The sequence below is a fragment of the Saccopteryx bilineata genome, chromosome 2 (genome assembly GCF_036850765.1).
Source record: "Saccopteryx bilineata isolate mSacBil1 chromosome 2, mSacBil1_pri_phased_curated, whole genome shotgun sequence".
Classification (NCBI taxonomy): domain Eukaryota; kingdom Metazoa; phylum Chordata; class Mammalia; order Chiroptera; family Emballonuridae; genus Saccopteryx; species Saccopteryx bilineata.
Window position 1 is genome coordinate 375,152,879 of NC_089491.1, and position 18,802 is coordinate 375,171,680.

At 56.3% G+C, this 18,802-nt stretch overlaps 1 protein-coding gene across 1 annotated transcript; it reads left to right on the forward strand.

The window, feature by feature from the left end:
• NEUROD2 (neuronal differentiation 2) lies at nt 1-1,623 on the forward strand. The gene has a single exon (XM_066255469.1). It carries the CDS (start codon nt 1-3, stop codon nt 1,147-1,149), a length of 1,149 nt encoding a protein of 382 aa, XP_066111566.1. The 3' UTR covers nt 1,150-1,623.
• The last annotated feature ends 17,179 nt before the right edge of the window (nt 1,624-18,802 follow it).

An 18,802-nucleotide genomic window follows, 5' to 3' on the forward strand; every position in this document is an offset into this window, starting at 1 on the left:
ATGCTGACCCGCCTGTTCAGCGAACCTGGTCTCTTGTCGGACGTGCCTAAGTTCGCCAGCTGGGGCGACGGCGAGGACGACGAGCCGAGGAGCGACAAGGGCGACGCGCCGCCGCCGCCCCCGCCGCCGCCGGGGCCTGGGGCTCCCGGGCCCGCCCGGGCCAGCAAGCCCGTTCCTCTCCGTGCAGAAGAGGTGCCGGAGGCCGCGCTGGCCGAGGTCAAGGAAGAAGGCGACCTGGGGGGCGAGGAGGAGGAGGAAGAAGAGGAGGAGGAAGGGCTGGACGAGGCGGAGGGCGAGCGGCCCAAAAAGCGCGGGCCCAAGAAGCGCAAGATGACCAAGGCGCGCCTGGAGCGCTCCAAGCTGCGGCGGCAGAAGGCGAACGCCCGGGAGCGAAACCGGATGCACGACCTGAACGCGGCGCTGGACAACCTGCGGAAGGTGGTGCCCTGCTACTCCAAGACGCAGAAGCTGTCCAAGATCGAGACGCTGCGCCTGGCCAAGAACTACATCTGGGCGCTCTCGGAGATCCTGCGCTCGGGCAAGAGGCCCGACCTGGTGTCCTACGTGCAGACGCTGTGCAAGGGTCTGTCGCAGCCCACCACCAACCTGGTGGCCGGCTGCCTGCAGCTCAACTCGCGCAACTTCCTCACGGAGCAGGGCGCTGACGGCACGGGCCGCTTCCACGGCTCCGGAGGCCCGTTCGCCATGCACCCTTACCCGTACCCGTGCTCGCGCTTGGCGGGCGCACAGTGCCAGGCGGCGGGCGGCCTGGGCGGCGGCGCGGCGCACGCCCTGCGGACCCACGGTTACTGTGCCGCCTATGAGACGCTATATGCGGCGGCGGGCGGTGGCGGCGCGAGCCCGGACTACAACAGCTCCGAGTACGAGGGCCCGCTCAGTCCCCCGCTCTGTCTCAACGGCAACTTCTCGCTCAAGCAGGACTCGTCGCCCGACCACGAGAAAAGCTACCATTACTCTATGCACTACTCAGCGCTGCCGGGTTCGCGGCCCACCGGCCACGGGCTGGTCTTCGGCTCGTCCGCGGTGCGCGGGGGCGTCCACTCCGAGAATCTCTTGTCTTACGATATGCACCTTCACCACGACCGGGGCCCCATGTACGAGGAGCTCAACGCGTTTTTTCATAACTGAGACCTCGAGCCCGCCCCTTTCTTTTTCTTTTGCCTTTGCCCGCACCCCTGTCCCCAGCCCCCCGAGCGCAGGGGCACCCCCACCTACCCTGGCGCCGGGCGCGGGGTGCGGGGCGCGGGTCCCGCCGCTCTCCTGGGCAGCGCGGTCCTCTTAACAGTGGGTGGCCCTCCCAGGGACCTGGTTTTCCCCAGGGGACTCGCCTTCTCTCTCCCCAAGGGGTTCCCTCCTCCTGTTCCCAGGGAGTTCTTCTCCAGGGATTCCTCTTCAGGCCCTCCCAGGAGACCCCACCCCCAGCCCCAATGCCTACACTTAGGCTTTCTTCTGCCCTGTCCCCTGCAGGCCCCAAGGCGTGGGTAAGGGGGCAGCTGAGCTGTGGGATAGTTTTCCCTCTCTCATTATTATTATTACTTTTAAAACAGACACCGAGCTGCCGAGCCAGGAAGGAGCCGGGCGTCCTCTCTTTCCTGAAGAGGCCAGAAGTCAGGGTGCCCAAGCCTGGACCTGGAAAGCCCTCACCCCCACCCCCTAGTCTCAGCGTTTTGTGATTTTAATTTTGGCGGGAGGGAATGTGGATTAAGAGGAAAGAGAGAAGCCAAGACAATTTGTAACTAGAATTTTTTTTCCCTTTCCCTTTTTTTAAACAAACAACATAAAGGAAAAAAAAAAAAAAAAAAAAAAAAAAAAAAGCTAAGAGGCGACGGAGGCCGAACGCAGAGTCCGGATCGGAGAGAAAACGCAGTAAGAACTTTTAGAAGCAATAAAAGGCAAAAAATACTACTACCAATAAAAAAGACACAAATATCTATGCAAGGAGGTTCTGACTGAGCCTAGCGGCCCGGCCCGCGGGCCGCGCCGCCCCCGCGCGGATCTGTGCACTTTGGTGAAGTGGGGGCCGGCACCGCCCCCTCCTCCTCCCCAGGTTCTTACAATCAGTGACTCGGAGATTTGGGGCCCCAGTGCCACTGCCCTCCCCCGCCCCGTCCCCGTGGTGCGTCATGCTGTTTTTTAAAAACCTGTTTCCAAATTTGTATGGAATGGCAAATTGTTGGGGGGGGATCGGTTTGGGGAGGGAGGGTTTGCATGAGAGACACACACACGCACACCACACCGCACGCACACACGGGCCGGGTGCGGGCGCCCAGGGCTGAGGGAGGAGGGCTCCGCGGCCCCTCCGTCCACAGGCACCGCTCCCCCTTCCCGCCGAGAGGGCGGCGGCCGAGACCTCGGGCAGCCCCGCCCCCGCCGGCTGCGCCCCGCGGGCTCCGGACGCGCGCTGACTTCCGGTGGCTGGAGAAAGATTTTTTGTCCGCGTTGACCTCTTGGCTCAGGCTGGCAGGTGGTCAGGGAGAGGGCCGAGGGCTCCTTCTGGAGGCTTCCCAAGAAAAGGGTAAAGGCAGAACTTCTCCCCACCGGAGGCAGGAGATCAGGCATCCGAACACACGGTGAAATGCAAACCCACAGACCACACACCCACACACTCGCCCACACACTCACACGCAATTTACCTTCCTCTTGTAGCGAAGATTAAACTCCCGTCGGACACCCGAAGTGCATTGCGTGTTTCTGTTCAGTTTAATGACGATTAATAAATATTTATGTAAATGAGATGCAAAGCCGGACCGGTTTCTCACGGTGGCCTCATTTCATTCCAGGGATTGAGCTGGGGCTCTGGGTGATGGAGACAGAGTCAAGTGCCTGTGCAGAGGCCAGGTAGAGGGACCCTGGACATTTCCGGGTAGGATTCCCACCCTTCGAAGCCCCTCACACCGACCCGTGGGCACCAAGGCAGCTACGCCTGCTGCCCCTCCCAGACCGTACCCAGACGCACACGCCCCCGGCACAGAGCCTGGCACAATCTCCTGACACTCCTTCGGTTCCCAAACACGCACCTCCATGGAAAACAAGATACTTTTTCATCACTGAAAAATGACTGAGTTGGGAGCAGCCGCTCATTTTAAAACTCTCTACCCACTATTGCAAAACAAACAAACAAACAAACAAAAAACACAACACCAAATGTGCAGGGGATAAAGAGACAACCATTTAAGCCAGACAGGGATAGTTTTAAATAAAAAAAAAAAATTATCAGGTCACGAGGATAAAATATTAATGGAGGAAGTCTTTTCAGTCTTAAGTATGTGTTTCAGTAGACTCAAGGGAATGGACTGTTTTTAGCCTCCTGTTGGAAATGTGTAGGGGTGTTGCTGAGGCTGGAGGAACTGCAGAACTCCATAAAAGTGCCCGAGCCTAGGCACCGTCAGGGAGAGCGCATCTTACCTAGCCATGAGCTTCCCCTGGCCGGGCAGGGGGAGCCCCACTCCACAGCCTCCTTCCAGCCTGGTGATGCTCCGCTCCTCGCAGGGGGAAGTCCTCAGCCCAGGGAGGAGGAGGAAGGCCGCCGCAGAGGAGCCTGTCCTGCCCACCTGCTTCCCCATCTCAGACAAGCTGGCCTCCCCCTTCGCCTCCTCTGAGCCTCAGGGCCAGAGGCATCTCTGAACCGACTTCCCTGAAAGGACCCCCCCCCAGACACCAGTGCCCACTGGACCCCTGGAATATTTGGAAAGGGGGGGCTAAGTCCTTAAGACGCACATCCCAAAGCTAGAATACACTTAGGAGTACTGGAGCCTGGCTGTTTTCTAAGGCTACTTACTTAAATTATTATTTAAAAAGAACCAAAACATTGTTGTTTGTTAAGGGCTGCAATGGGGGTTGTAGCATTGGTTGTGGGGCTTGAGGTCAGGCGTGCTAACAAGGCTCGTCAAGGTTGGATCCAAGATCCCGAAAGGACAGCTCCCTGGCAACAGTGGGACAAGGAAAGGTAGTTGAAGAAGGAAGCCCTAAATGCAGAAGGGTGGGTCGGATTATACTGCCCTTCAGCTGGGCAGCTCCCCTATGTGACCACCCCCAAACCTTCTCAGGCTCCTCTATTGAAACGAGGCCCTCCTCCACCTCGGGGCGGGTTAGGACCGAGCAGGGCCCGACCCGGGAGCTGTCCAATCCCGGGTGCTGACTCCTCGTGCAGCCCCGCGCTTCGCTCCGCGGAGGGAGGCCGCGCGAGCCGAACCCTCCGGAGCGCCGAGCAGCTTGAGGCCCTTTCCAAGGCCCCGCCGGAATTCTGGGCGGAATTCTCCCCACTTTCCGGAGAACTTCACTGTAATTCTTTTAAAAGTCTACTGCCTTCTCTGGAATTCTCCTAAGATCGCCTCTCTACAGTGAGATTAAGAACTGACCCATCATCCCCAGAACTTGCCCCTGTCTGTAGTTTAAGGGGTTCATATCGACCCCTGAATCACCCCTGTTCTTGGGAGAAAGGAGTTGACCCACCTTCCTCCTCCCCCACTTCTTGCGTGGAATATGGAGCAAGGGGCACATCGAGACCCAGATCTGAAGGAGTCCGGTCCGCTCCTGGCACGGGGCAAGGCCTAGCAGGGCAGCCGGAGAAAGAGAGCAGCTCAGCATCCACCCTGAGGCCTGAGTCTTCACCTGCTGCAAGCAAGGTTAACTGAGCGTCTGCCCGGCTCGATCAGTTTCTGTAACCCTCTCGGGGGACCCGGGCTGGCAGCATCCAGGTGGCTTGGGGCCGGAAGTAAAAAGACCCTGCCTGTGACTCCCTTGGTCAAACCGCAGACTGAAGTTTTGCTCTTCAGAAGGCTACGCCTCGCGGCTCAGTTCTGCTTTCAAAGCTCGAGTGCAGCCCTTAACGAAGGTTGTTGACGCCTTTTGGGCGATTGTCTCTATGGTCACCTCAGGTGGGTGGGGTGCCTGGGCCCTTTTCTGGGGTGCGGATCCAGAGTGCCTGGGCTTGTTCTGAATCCGGACACCCCCCAGGGGTCCCTTTCCCCCGTCCCTGCCCCCTCCCCCGCACTCCGTGCCCTCTGGCTGCACTCTCTCCTCCCCTTGCCCTCCTCCCCAACACCCCACTTCCCTAGTGAGCCGGTGAGATGAGCACGAGAAGAAGATGCGTGCGGACACGAGGCCCCAAACTCCCCCTCGCAGATCTTTTACTCTCGGTCGCTCTCCTGCTCGCGCGCACACACAGGGAGAAGCGCCAAGAACAGAAGGAGGTGGGGAGGGCGAGGCGAGAGGGGGCCGGAGTGACGGGAGGGAGGGGCTCCCGGAGAAGTCGCAGGAAGGAGGCCCCCCACGCCCCAGCCTGAGCAGCAGGGGTCTCCACGCACCCACCCTCTGGCTCAGCTCCAACCCCTGGGCTCCCCAACTTGATGGCTGGAGCCAGGATTACCCAGGAAGGCGTCTTTCCCTTGATTTTCCCACCCCCGTCCAGTGTCAACCGGTTGGAAAAGACAGGGAAACAGAGCTCTCGGAGTCCAGGCCATTGATCCATCAGGGAGAAAGGGAGGAAAAGCCATTGCAGCTTCTCCCCTCTCGGTTTAATCCCATCCCAGCCATGAATTCCATGGTAAACCCCTGACTCCCAGTGAACCCCCAGTTCTGATTCCATCCCCCGGAGGGATAGCCCAGTACATAAACTGCCGCGTAGGATCCAGGTAAACTGAGCCTCACTGGAGTCAGTGCACGGAAGTCCTGCCACTCCCTAAACTCCACCAGGTTGTGTTTGCTTCTCTCTTTCTTCTCTTCATTGGAAAGCCTACCAGCTTCTGGGCGCGAGGACCCCCGACAGAGGCCAGAGACTCTGTCCCCTCCTGGGCGCCCTTGCTTTTCCCGCTTCCCCAGAATCTATAACCCGAAAGTTGCCTACACCTCATAAGAATCTGTTGATTTGAGGGGACCTTGAAACTGATAGTTCTATCTTTCAGTTTCATTCTCAAGGAAAGCCGGAAGGAAGAGCCAGTGCAGGCCAGGCCCGACCAGCCTTGGCCTCAACCTCCACTCCCGGGTCCCGGGCCCCCCGTGTGACGACAGGGGGTCGGCCCAGGACTCCTCCCCTGACCTGCTCCTCTGTGCTCAGAGCAGAAAGCTTCTTTTATTCAGGGAAGGGGCAGAAAAGCCTTGGCCGTCATAACAGCCTTCCCAGCTCACTGTCGCTTTTCTTCCTTTAGAGTTGGGGCACCCAGGCCCCGGCCACAGGCCCAGAGGGAGGTGAGCACCCGGACTCTGAGAAACCACCTGCTCCTTTCCAAATCTTGAAGCTGTTTCTGTCCCCCATCTTTAAGAATTCTGGACAGGTTTCTGGGGGAGAAGTGATGAGAAAGGGCACAGACACCGTGGGAAGGCTGTTCTGCTCCCTTCACATGTCTCCCTCCTAAAGCGCTGGAGAGATCAGAGTACCCCCCCCCCGGGGATGCCCGCGGGAGAAGGCCGGGACCAGCCAGGGCGCAGCGGGTTAGGGGGGCAGGACGCTCGGGGCTGAGGGCCTCAGTCCCCCAGTGCGGGCTGGGGAAGCCGGTGCGCCGGTGGGAGAGGTGAGGAAACCCGTAGAGGCTGGTTGTGCCAGGGGAGCTGGGGCACCGCGCGGGGTGGGGAAGCTGCCCAGCTGTGCGCCCGGGTGTGGCTCTGACGCTGGCGACTGGCGCGCCCGCTCCGGCGCAGGAGCGCAGCGCGGTGCCCCTGGACAGGCTGGGCTGCAGGCTCCACGCCCGCGCGTGTGTCTGCTGTTCGGTTATTCGAACCTTCCTTTCGGCCTCCCTCCACCTCTGTCTGCCTCTCACTCCTCTTTTCGAAATTAATTGAATTAGGAGCGGGTATTTCCCGGCGTTTCCGCCTCCCGCCCGAGACTGCTGGCCAGGAGGCCGAGGCTGCGAGGTCAGCTCCCGCCGGGGCCGAGGGAGCCCCCGAGTCCTTTTGGGGACCTGCATGCCAGTTCCTACCCTCAGCCAAGTGTTCGCCAAGGGCACAGCTGGGCGGGGTCTGGGCAGTCCGCCCGGCTTGGGACATCTGTTCTCACCAGAGTCGCATTAAAGGCGAGGGAGGGAGCGGGGGCTCAGAACCAGCCCCAGTCCCGGGCCGGCGCCCGCCCTCTGGGCCGCAGGCGAAGGCAGCAAGCGACTTCGGACCCGAAGAGTATTTTCTTTCCTCTTGGGAAAAGAGGGAATAGGTGTGGAGCAAGTGGGGTTTTCTCTCCTGCTTTCCATCCCCCGCTCCCTAATCGGATGCCACACGGGGCCTCAGTCCTGGAGGGCAACAGGGCCCCCGTGCCCCGCGGGAGCCGCCTGGGAGCCCCGGGAGCCGCGGAGGCTGCGGGCCGGCGGGACGTGGCGCGGATCCCGCTTGCAGCGAACTCGCGCTCGGCGGGGCTCTGCAGCGGAGGCCGGGGCGCCGCGCAGGGGGAGGGTTAGAAGCAACTCAATGAAAACATCGAAACATTTGGGTTTATATTGGGGAGAGGGCGGTACTTAAAAAAATAATAATCTGAGAAGAACCACAAAGCCCCTAAGCAAACCCAAACCCAAACCCTTAACTACTGATCATTTTGTTGAAAATCAGGAAAATCCCTCAGACAGTTGTCCCTCGGTGCCGCCACGAAACAGCTCCCGTCTGGCCAAGGCCGCGCCTGGACACCCCTTCGCCACCTCAGAGCCCTGGCGCCGAGCCCAGGTCGCCCCCTGCCCACACTTCGCTCGCGCGTTGGTGCCAGTCTGTGCCACTCAGCCGGTGCCCGGTGCCCGGTGCCAGGCGCGGGGGGAAGGCGGGGAGGAGCCGACGCTCCAGCTTAAATTCCATGGCATCTGTTCATTATTATACAGTGAGGATTTTTATATGGACAGCTAAATTAAAGACAGATTTTTGCCAGAATTGCAGATCCCATAAAAATGATGACACAGGATGGGGGCTTTTTCTTAAAAAAAAAAAAAAAAAAAAAAAGGGAAAGAAAGATTAAAAAACTCAGCCCAGCAACCCACAACCCCAACCCCCTCTGTGCGCTTCTCCTTCGACATTAGCGAGTGTCTTGTCCCCGCGGCCTGCCTCTTCCACCAGCAGGGCCGCCCAGGGAGAGACAGACCCCAGTGGCTCCTCACGCCCGGCCTGTCACAAATGCCCAGGACCAACCAGCTTGCTCCGCAGACGCCGGGGCGGGCGGAGGCGGCCTGGCCAGATCAGGTGTGAAGGGTCAGAATGGGGCCAGCAGTCAGGCGGTTTGACCTTTTCCCGTTCTTGGTCCAAAGGGCAGGCTGCATTTTTTGGCCGGTTGCCAAGGCTGGGGGACAGCCAGTGAGGACCAGGCGAGTGGGGGCTCTCCATTCTGGGGTAACAGACAGCACCCACTTGCCCCTCTAATGGAGAGGGTGATACAAGGATTGGGCGGTGGGCGTACTTTGCCCAGGTGTGAGAGTTATGGAATTTCGGATTTCAGAGGTCCTAGAACGCTGGAACCTGCGCCTTGGTGGCATTCTGGAACTTGCAGGGACCTGGGGACTCTGGGTCCTGTGGGAGGGAGCAGACCTCCCAGACTTGGGTGGCTCTGGTTGCACTGACTCAATGTGAGGCTCAGGGATGACGCTGTGGGGCCGGGGAGGAGATGGGAAAAGTCTGGGCAGGCGACCAGGGGAAGAGGGAGGAGGAAGGGCCACTTTCAGGGGTTCAGACATGTCTCCCAAATTAGTGGCAGCCTTTCTTATTTATTTTTCATCAATTCTTTTCCAGGGAAGAAAAAGACATATCTGTGGAGTTCTGTGTCCTCCAGACAATTGCTCTGTGTGTGTCTGTGTCTGTCTGCGACTCTGTCTGTGTGGCTGTCTGCTCATCTCCCTTAGATTCGGAGCTGACAGAATTCAGATCAGAAGAGTGAACGCAGGGACATCTGTGTTCGGAATGACTGTGCCTACTCGAACCTGCCAATCGCTCCTGGCACGCGCCGGGGAACAAATGCCTGTTACCTCGGAATGCCGGCGGGAGGGGTGGGGGAGGGCGCTGCACCACCCCGCCGCCGAGCCCTGCCAAGCCTCCCTCCTGCCCTGGCCCCTTCCCCGAGCTGGGGGTCCGCGGAATTGGATTGTTCATTAATTAGCAGTGGTTAGAAAATGTGGGCGTCTCTCCGCTCAGGTGACCCGATACCCTGGGCCTCCGATCCTGACCCCTTCTCCCCTCCCGCCCCCCATCCCTCTCCGGATTAACCGGGGTTTCTGCGGAGCGGAGGCGGCGGCCAGCTGGGGGTGGGGCGGCCCGCGGAACGCCGGGGAAGGGTCTCCGGAGGGAAGGACCCGCCCAAGTCGCCAGGAGGAGTTTCCGTGGCGAAGCGTGCGTGTCTGCGTGGAGGGCCGGCCCCGTGCGGGTCTGCGTGGGGGGGCCGGCCCCGTGCGGGTCTGCGTGGAGGGCTGGCCCGGCGCGGGTCTGCGTGGGGGGCCGGCCCGGTGCGGGTCTGCGTGGGGGGCCGGCCCCGTGCGGGTCTGCGTGGAGGGCTGGCCCGGCGCGGTCGGCCCGACGGTGGCAGGGTGGTGAAGTGGGCAGCGCCCCGGAGGGACGCAGGCTGGAGATCTCCGGCCGAGACAGCAGCGAGCCAGGGCTGAGGAGCTGTGGGAGAAGGGGAGGAGCGAGAAGAGAAGGCTGAGGCCGCTTCTCTCGGCCCCGGGAACCTCCGGGATTCGGCCCAGCCCGCGGGCCTCCCCCGCCTCTCGGCCCAGGCGCGCTCCCTGGCCCATCAGCTGGTTCCGCTATCAGAGATGGGAGGGGGAGGGCGCCATGCCGCAGCTAGTGCCAGCTGGGGGGGTGCTTGTGGGGAGGGGCGGAGAGCACATCTAAAATTCCGAGACATCTGTTCACCCAGGGAGGAGACACGGGCGCGAGAAGGCTGGGCGCCCCCACCCCGCGGGCTCTGCCCGCAGTGCCAGGGGCGGGACTCCCGCACCCACCCTTTCTCCTCCCCCCAGCCACCAACTCCGGCCAGCAGGACGGGGAGGAGAGGGAGCAGAGCGCAGGATGGGGCTTAGGGTGTGAAACTCAGGAACTGCTGACCTACTGGTGGACCCTCAGGATGGGAGAATCAGCTCAGAGGAGGGACACGTGGAACAGAGGCCTTAAAAAGAAGGGTGTCAGGGATGTCTGTCAGACTAGATCTCCCCAGAGTACCCACAGACAACTCCGCACATATACACAGACTCACAGACTACACAATCACACTCAGATATAGATCCTCCCATTCCTGGGAACACACATAACTGGCCCCCTTCACACTCAATCACTTATTCATTCGAGCACTTTTACTGGATGCTGGTCTGGGCTATGCATTGGGGAGAGTCTTTCCTACCCACCAGGAGCTGTGAACACACGTGGATGCCCAAGTGCACAGGCCCACTCACTGCCCTCACAGTCACACTGACTGTTCTTAGTGGGAGAGGGACCTGCAGGGAGGGGGTCCCAGTAGCCACATATCCTCCCTCAGCTATAAGCAGCTTTCCCCAGGGAAATGGACAGGGTCTGGGAGCCCCGACAGGGGGTTCTGAACCCACTGCCAGCCACTTGTCACCTTCTTGCCTACTCCCTATTTGGCAGGAGCCCCTGCTCCCAGGTCTGGCCAGAACAAGGCCCAACCCCACTTCACACCAAGCCTTGATGACCACCTCTCTTTTTTCTGTGCCCTGGCTTGGCACCTGCCCCATCACCAGGGCTGCCCTAGCTGGGCCGACAGAGGCCAGACCTCTCAGCTGGGAAATGTCCATGTGCTTGCTACTTAAAAACTGATTTATGAGGCCGTGGCGGCTGCGGAGGCTTGGCCTGCAGTCCTGGTAGTAATCAAGGGCATATGCCCATCTCGCCTGGCACTGCCCAGCTTGTGAGCCCAGCCCTGGCCTCTGCTCTCCTGCTGGGGAGAGGCATAAAAGGTACCAGATCTCCTTTCTCTTTGAGCCATTTCTCTCTTCCTCCATTCTCTTCCTTTTCCTCCTCCTCTTTTTCTTCCCTTTCCTTTCTCCCTCCTCCCTTCATTCCTCTTCCTTCCCTCCCTCCCTTTCTCTTCCTTCTCTCCCAAGTGGCACGGACCAGCCTGTGTGCCGGGCTGGCGCTCACAGCTGCAGCCCATCTGCTATGATTGAATGGTGACAGTGATGAGACAGGAGCTGGGGGGAATGGGAGGACATGGGGGCTGCCCTGCCACCCCTCACCCTCCCTGTGCCAGCTCCCACATGCTTCCTTGACCTCCAGACTGATACTATCGGATATGCCTGTGCAGGGTGGGGCTATCCCGCCCCTCTAGGTAGTGAGGGAATTCCTTTCCTCCCAGCGAGATTCCTGAGAAAGAAGAGGACAAGAAAGGAATGGAAGGGGAGGTAGAAAAGAGGAAGGAATTGGGGTTGGAAGAGCAGTCAAGAAGAAACAACCCACATGTCCGCACCCACACTGACTAGGGCGGAGTACCAAGGCTCCAGTCTGGGTGGGGAGGCACGGATATAGGTCCAGGGGCCAGCTTTTCAAGAATCCAGGAAAGCACCCTTGACCGCCCCTGGTGGGTGCCTTGTTCCCTAGACCCAGTTGCTTTTCTTACCATGGGGTTCCCCCTCTGTACTCTAGAAATGAAGGTCTAGTTAAACAGGAAGAAATAGTTCCCAACCGATCCCAGTGCAAGACCAAGACCCAACAACATGAAAGCGAACATATATTTGGAGTTTTTTATGCATCACTATCTGGCTTAAACATTTTACATAATGTGATAAGCATCTCAACCACCCTATGAAGTTAGGACTCTCATTAGATCTCAGACAAGGGCACTGGGGCACATATGCCAAGCTTGTATCCTAGGCTTGGCTTCTTCTCTCTTGGTAGAAAAAAGAGAGAGAAAAATTAGGAGGCCCAATTAAAAAAAATTATTTATTGATTTTAAAGAGAGACAGACAGACAGAAACTTCAATCTATTCCTTTATGTGCCATGACCAAGGATTGAACAAGCAACCTTTGAGCATCAGGAAGGAGGCCCAAATTTTTAAAAGAGATCAAGTATTCTTTCTTTTCCACTTACTCCATTCTCCTGCCTCTCCTTTCTATGCCTGCTCCTCACCGTCAGTCAACCCAGTATCTACTCCCCACCGAACAGCCAGCAACAACACATGTGGCTTTCTCTTCTTGCCACTGCCCACATACAAATAGGTAGAAATACCCCCCAAAGGCACCCACTCTTCCCATCCCACCCATGAGGAAACCACATGCACAGACTTGACTACGTCTGACCCCCCACCTACGCCAGGGCCGCTGCTAGCCCATAGGGTCTTCTGCCCCAAACTGTGGGCAGAGGGTATTATTGCAAATAGTTGCAGGCCAGGCTGGACTTTTCGTCTAATCTGCCTCTCTAAAAAGATCAAGGGAAGCAAGTCGCTCCACCTGGCATATTTCTCCTGACCTTGCCCTGGACACGAGTGTCTATCTGGGTCACTCATGTCCCCTCTTGCTACTGTCATCTGCAGTTCCATGTTCCCCCTTCCTTTTTCTCCAAATTCTTTCCTCTTCTTTTTTTCATCCATATTCATATATTTTTTTCTCCTTCCCTTTCCTCTTTTTGCTCTCCCCCATCCTCCCTTTTATCCTCTCTTGCCTAGTTATATAAGCCCTTTGGTCCTTGAATGACACCTCTCATCAGGAGAGTGGGCATTACTCATGTTCTGTAAATTTCACAAGTAAGGGGCTGATGGTGGGAGAGGCATTCCTCTGAGGCAATCCCACCTGGGGGAAGTTTTCATATCCAGAGAGGGAGAGAGGAACCCATAATCCAATCTGGTGGCTAAGCGTTAAGCAGCCATTAAACCCCTGCAATCCCCAGGACAAATCCAGATCAGCATTGTTGTGCACTTGTCCAACACAAACCGGGTAAGAAATCAGATGGGAGGCTATTTGCAGGGTCCTGATAGGGCTGTCGTGGTGTCTGTCTCCTTCTCTTACCATTTTAAGGTCTTTCGGGACAAGGAGGCACCCCAAAAGGAACAACTGAAAGCCAAAAAGAACCACATATAGAGAGTCCTTCAACTGCCATGGCACTCTTACCGAACTCCTCCCATTTTTGGCCCTGAAGGATTAAGATGAATAAATCCTTGAGTCTGGGACTGCTCTTTGGCAGGGATGGGGGGCTGAGGTTACCTTCCATCTTCACCTCCCAGTGTTCAGGCATCCCCTAGTTCCCTTCGGTCTCCTCCCCTCCCCTCCCCTCCCCCCCTCCCCTCCCTTTCCTTCCCCTCCCCTCCCCTCCCCTCTCCTCCTCTCTCCTCTCCTCTCCTCTCCTCTCCTCCTCTCTCCTCTCCTCTCCTCTCCTCTCCTCTCCTCTCCTCTCCTCTCCTCTCCTCTCCTCTCCTCTCCTCTCCTCTCCTCTCCTCTCCTCTCCTACCTTCCTCCTCTCTCCCTCTACTTTATCTGTGGACTTCTCCCTCCCGTCTCCATTCCTTCTTTCTTGACCACCACTCATCCCAGGTCTCAGCCCTCAGGAGGGCTGTCTGGTTTCAGCACCACGAACAGGTACAGGGGCGAGTCTGCCTAGCTGGGTGGGTGAGAGCCTAGCAGGTCTATTTCCACTGGGATCTGTGCAAGTAGTGACTCCCCATGAGTTCTTTAGGGTGTGTGTGTGAGTATGTGTGTGAATGTGTATGTGAGCATACTGGAGTCTGCGTGAACGCCTGTGTCTGTGTCTCTCTGAGGCACAGCCTGTGGGTGTCTTCGGTTTCATCTGTGTGTTTGTATCTGTCTCTGCCGTGTCCCTGCCTGCTCCCTGTGTCCCTGGCTGAGAAAGGGGACAGGATGGGGACGCTCCGTTCTGGAGATGGGGGAGGCAGCGGGTGGCTTAGCATCCCAGCCGGGCCTGGGGGCGTCATCCTTGTCCAGACGCGCCAGGCACCATGTGGCATGTGTGCCAGCCGGCACAGGCTGAGGGCATTCTGCCCGGCATGGGGGGAGGGGGGGAGATGCAGAGAGCTAGAGACAGGCAAGGAGAGGTAGGAGGCTGAGCTTAGAACTCAGCGCTGGGGCCAGGCCCTTTTCCTCCTGCATGAACTCCACTCCTAGGCACACGCATGAAGAAATGTCCAAGTTACTTGACTTGATTCTTTGGTTCAGAAAACCGGAATAAGAAATCAGATGGGAGGCTATTTGCAGGGTCTCAATAGGGCTGTCGTGGTGTCTGTCTCCTTCTCTTACCATTTTAAGGTCTTCAGAAAACCAAAGAACCATCACCTCACACACACACACACACACACACACACACACACACACACACACACACATCCTGAGGGGAATGCACAGGAAGCAGGCCTGTTCTGGCTTGCACATGTGTGCAAATCACCTCTGCACACCAGTTCTTGCACAAATGCACATACATATACACAAACACCTAAACCATTCACAGAAGATGGGGGAAGCAAGAATTAGCCCTCTGAGTCACAGAACAGGACCCCTCACTCATTTCATGGATGGGCACTTCCCTCCTGTGATACCAGGCGACGGATCTAAAGGACTGGTAGCTCCTAGATGAACTGTTCCCTCTTTGACAAGCAGGCAGGTTTCCCAGCACAGTGCAGGCCCTGGGTTGGCATCAGAAGTGTCTGCCCTCCACACCCAGGAGGGTCTGGGAAATAATGCTGCCTCTGTGCTTCATCTGGGAAAGACTGAGTGAGGGGGAGGGAAAGGCATTTAAATACCCAAATAGCTCCTTCCTCCCCACACGCAAGCAGTCCTCATCCCCCCAGAGAGTCTCCTGTGCTGGAGAAATCCTAGATTCCTCATCCCGATTTCAGGACTAACTGGTTATGTGACTCAGTGTGACTTAAATATGGTGATTTATGTAAAGGGCCTAGCTGAGAAGAGTTGTCATTAAGTGGCCACTATTAATATTGTTATATTAACACTATGAAAAGAGTGATGAGGGGGATTAGATGAAACGATGTAGCCAAACTTTCCAACACAGTATCTGACCCATAGTGGGTGTGCATGAATACGATTATAGTACGGATGCAGTGGTAGAATTTTAGAGATGTAGGCAGCTTAAAGGGGGCTGAGAAGGATAGAATTCCTTTCAAATGTGGCAGGAGGAATGGAGGTTAGACCTGTAAAAAAGCTGAAGGACAAACTGGGAAGCAAAGCATCAACCTGGAAATGCTGAGGTCGCCGGTTCAAAACTCTGGGCTTGCCTGGTCAAGGCACATATGGGAGTTGATGCTTCCAGCTCCTCCCCCCTTCTCTCTCTCTCTCTCTCTCTCTCTCTCTCTCTGTCTCTCTCTGTCTCTCTCTGTCTCTCCCTCTCCTCTCTAAAATGAATAAATAAAAATAAAAATAAAAATACAGTCTTTAAAAAATAAATAAATAAATAAAAGAGAGGGGTGGTGAAAGGGCTCCCTCTTGTGGTGGGGCATCCAGATCTCTGTCCTTCAGAGCCACGGAAGCTCCTTGAGTCACCACTCCAAGTCTGAAATCACTTTTTTTTTTTTTTTTAAATAACAAGACAGGATCTGTGGTTAGTTTTGTATCTGTAGCTGGCCCTTTGCCTCTCACGTGCTTGAACTCTGGCCCTAGGAGCTTACATAGGGTTCGTGTGGCTGTGAGCGCTTCCAGGGGCCTAGCCAAAGTGCCTGTACACCTCTTCAGCCCTTTTATTTTTTTTATTATTATTTTTTTTATTTTTTATTTTTTACAGAGACAGAGAGTGAGTCTGAGAGAGGGATAGACAGGGACAGACAGACAGGAATGGAGAGAGATGAGAAGCATCAATCATTAGTTTTTCATTGCGCATTGCAATACCTTAGCTGTTCATTGATTGTTTTCTCACATGTGCCTTGACCGCGGGCCTTCAGCAGACCGAGTAACCCCTTGCTGGAGCACGCCACCTTGGGTTTAAGCTGGTGGGCTTTTTGCTCAAACCAGATGAGCCCGTGCTCAAGCTGGCAACCTCGGGGTCTCGAACCTGGGTCCTCTGCATCCCAGTCCGACGCTCTATCCACTGTGCCACCTCCTGGTCAGGCTTCAGCCCTTTTAAGAACCAGAAATCAGGATAGTGTCACACTCCTGGAGGAGCCCAGGGCCTGCAGGTCGGAGGTGAGGATCTTGTCCCCAGCCTTGAAGATGCGGCCCCAGGGGTGTCTGCTCACACGACGTGCACACCCCTTCAGTCTGGGCACCTCCTGTACATGCACATCGTGGTGATAGTCCCTACAAGCACTTCACCTTCCGTATCACCTGGGAAAGGGACGGAGGCAGCTGGTTGCTACAACTCCTGAGCAACATTGTCAGCACCACTTGGATGAAGGTGGAGTTGGTTCATCTGGCCAGAAACCTGCACATCTTTTTTTCTTTTTTAATTGATTTTTAAGAGAGAAGAGAGAGAGAGAGAGAGAGACATGGGGAAGGAGCTGGAAGCAACAACTCATAGTAGTTGCTATATGAGCCTTGACTGGGCAAGTCCAGGGTTTCAAACCACAGACCTCAGCGATCCAGGTCGACGCTCTATCCACTGCGCCACCACAGGTCAGGCGAAACCGTACAACTTGACCAACTGCCTTAGGTAGTTGCCTTGGCTCTTGGGCCCCTTGCATCACACCTGTTTGGTCTTTGTTGTGATGATGGCACCTACTTGTCCACCAAATCCGGATGGGTCCCAGGTCTGAACACCTTATCCACCTGTCTTCTCACCTGTTTCTTCTCTCGGCTTCCCCATTGTAATAGATTGCAGCACCGGGTTAGCTGCTCAAGCCGAAACCCAGGCATTGGCCTTGAGTTCTCCCTCTCTCTCCAGTGTGCACCCCAAGTCCAGGCTCTCCTCTCCTTTCTCAGCGCCCCACCCTAAGCCAGGTCACATAACCTCTCCTCTGAGTCTCTGCTCTAACCTCCCACCTTGTCGCCCTCTGATTCGTTCCCCCACAGCATCTAGGGTAAGCTTTAAAAAGACTGTGTATATATATAAGCCGGCCCTGGCTGGGTAGCTCGGTTGGTTAGCATCGTCATCGTTGTGGAGCACAGAGTTTGCTGGTTCAGTCACTAGTCAGGGCACATACAGGAATACATCGATGTTCCTGTCTCTCTCCACTCTCTCCCTTCCTCTCTCTAAAATCAATAAAATAAACATTTAAAAATATATATGTATATAAGCCAGGCCCTGGCCGGTAGTGCAGTGGATAGAGCATTGTCCTGGAGCCCTGGGGTGGCCGGCAGGATCTCAGGGCTTGCCTCTGAGGACGCGGGTTTGAGAAGCCATCAATGGGTGCACAACTAAGTGGAGCAGTGAGTTGAAGCGTCTCTCCCCCCAACCCCCCACTTCCTCTCTCTCAAGGAAAAAAATAATCTATAAGCCGGGCCTTTCACTCTAAGTCAGGTTTAAACTCTGTACTGGCTTCTTTAGCATATAAAATAAAACCCAGGGCCTCAGCTGCTTTCTTGACCCAGAAATTCCCACAGCTCCCTCCCATCCTTTTCTTGGCTGGCTCCTTCTCATCTCTCCATTCTCAGTTTGTCTCCGCACCCCCACAGGAAACCTTTTCTGATGCTTTTATCCAGCGAGGGCTCTGGCATTTTCCAGTTCAGCTTCTGTTGTTTTCTTTTCAGCACTTACCTGTTGACTTGTTATTTGCCTGCTGCTCCTTCTGGTCTGTAAGCTCTTTGAGGGTAGGGACTGCAGTATTTGTTCTGTTCCCACAGAAAATGCTGGGCCCAGCATGGAGGAGGTACTTAGTGTGTTTGAATAGCTGAATTGATGGGTGCTTTGACATCTTCGAGGGGGGGGGGGCGTAAGACGGACCTGTAGCCTGGGCTCCAACCTGCCCCATTAGGGGTCTGTCTCATCTCTCTTCCTCTCAGGAGGCCCGTCAGGAGAGGCTGTCTGCTGGCAGCCTCCTAATTATATTCTACTTGACTATAAATCTTTCCGTTAAATGTAATTGAAAAACATACCTTTTGAATCATCGCATTAACCTAGCATCCACTCTGAGGCGGTAATTAAAGACTTCCTAGAATCTCCCACTGGTTTGGGGAGAACTGATCAGAGATCATCCTTTGCCAACCCCCAATATGTGGGCACCGGTCCTCCTGCCCCCCAGAGAAGGTGGGGGCACGGGACCCAGGCTGCCCACAGTTCAGGCTCAGGGGCGTAGGCTGTTCCTGGTCTTCTCTCCCCACTGCAGCGCTCAGACAGCTGGGAGCAATGCCCAGACTCTGCCCAGCATGCCTCTGGCCTAGGGTCTGCAACGTTCCCCTCTCCCTGGCTCCCAGCTCCCAGACAGCTCAGGTTGAAGGTCAGGAAGGAAGGAAGGGGAAAGAGAGGTAACAAATGCTCTCCCAGCGCCGTAAATGAGTCAGCTCTGTCCCATCAGTCTTTGCAGCTCCCTGAAGACAGGCTGAGGGAATTGGTGCAGTGAGACGTCTGCAATATGGCAGGGTTAGAACTCAGATCAAAAGGTCAACGCGTTAGATCCTAACTTGCAATATCGCCTTCTTTCAGAGTCCCAGTGCTGCCTTCGGTGACTGGTGTCCTGAGGCGAGTCCCCTCCATTTCCAGGACTCCAGTCCCTCAACTCTTCTGGGCTCCTAAGCCCCGAACTCTGGAGTCCTGGTTGACAATACTCTTTTCGGTTCCAGAGCGAATCTGCCGGCTCTGCCTTCAAAATAAACCCAGAATCTGAGCAGTCCCATCACCCCACTGCTACCATCCTGGTCCCAGCTGCCAGGACTCTCTCCTGTACGGCCACAGGCTCTGCTCTTGGTCCCCTTCAGTCTATTTTTGGTACAGCAGCCAGAGTGAGTTTTAAAATAACAGCTTCATTTTATTATTTTATCACGAATAGAATTT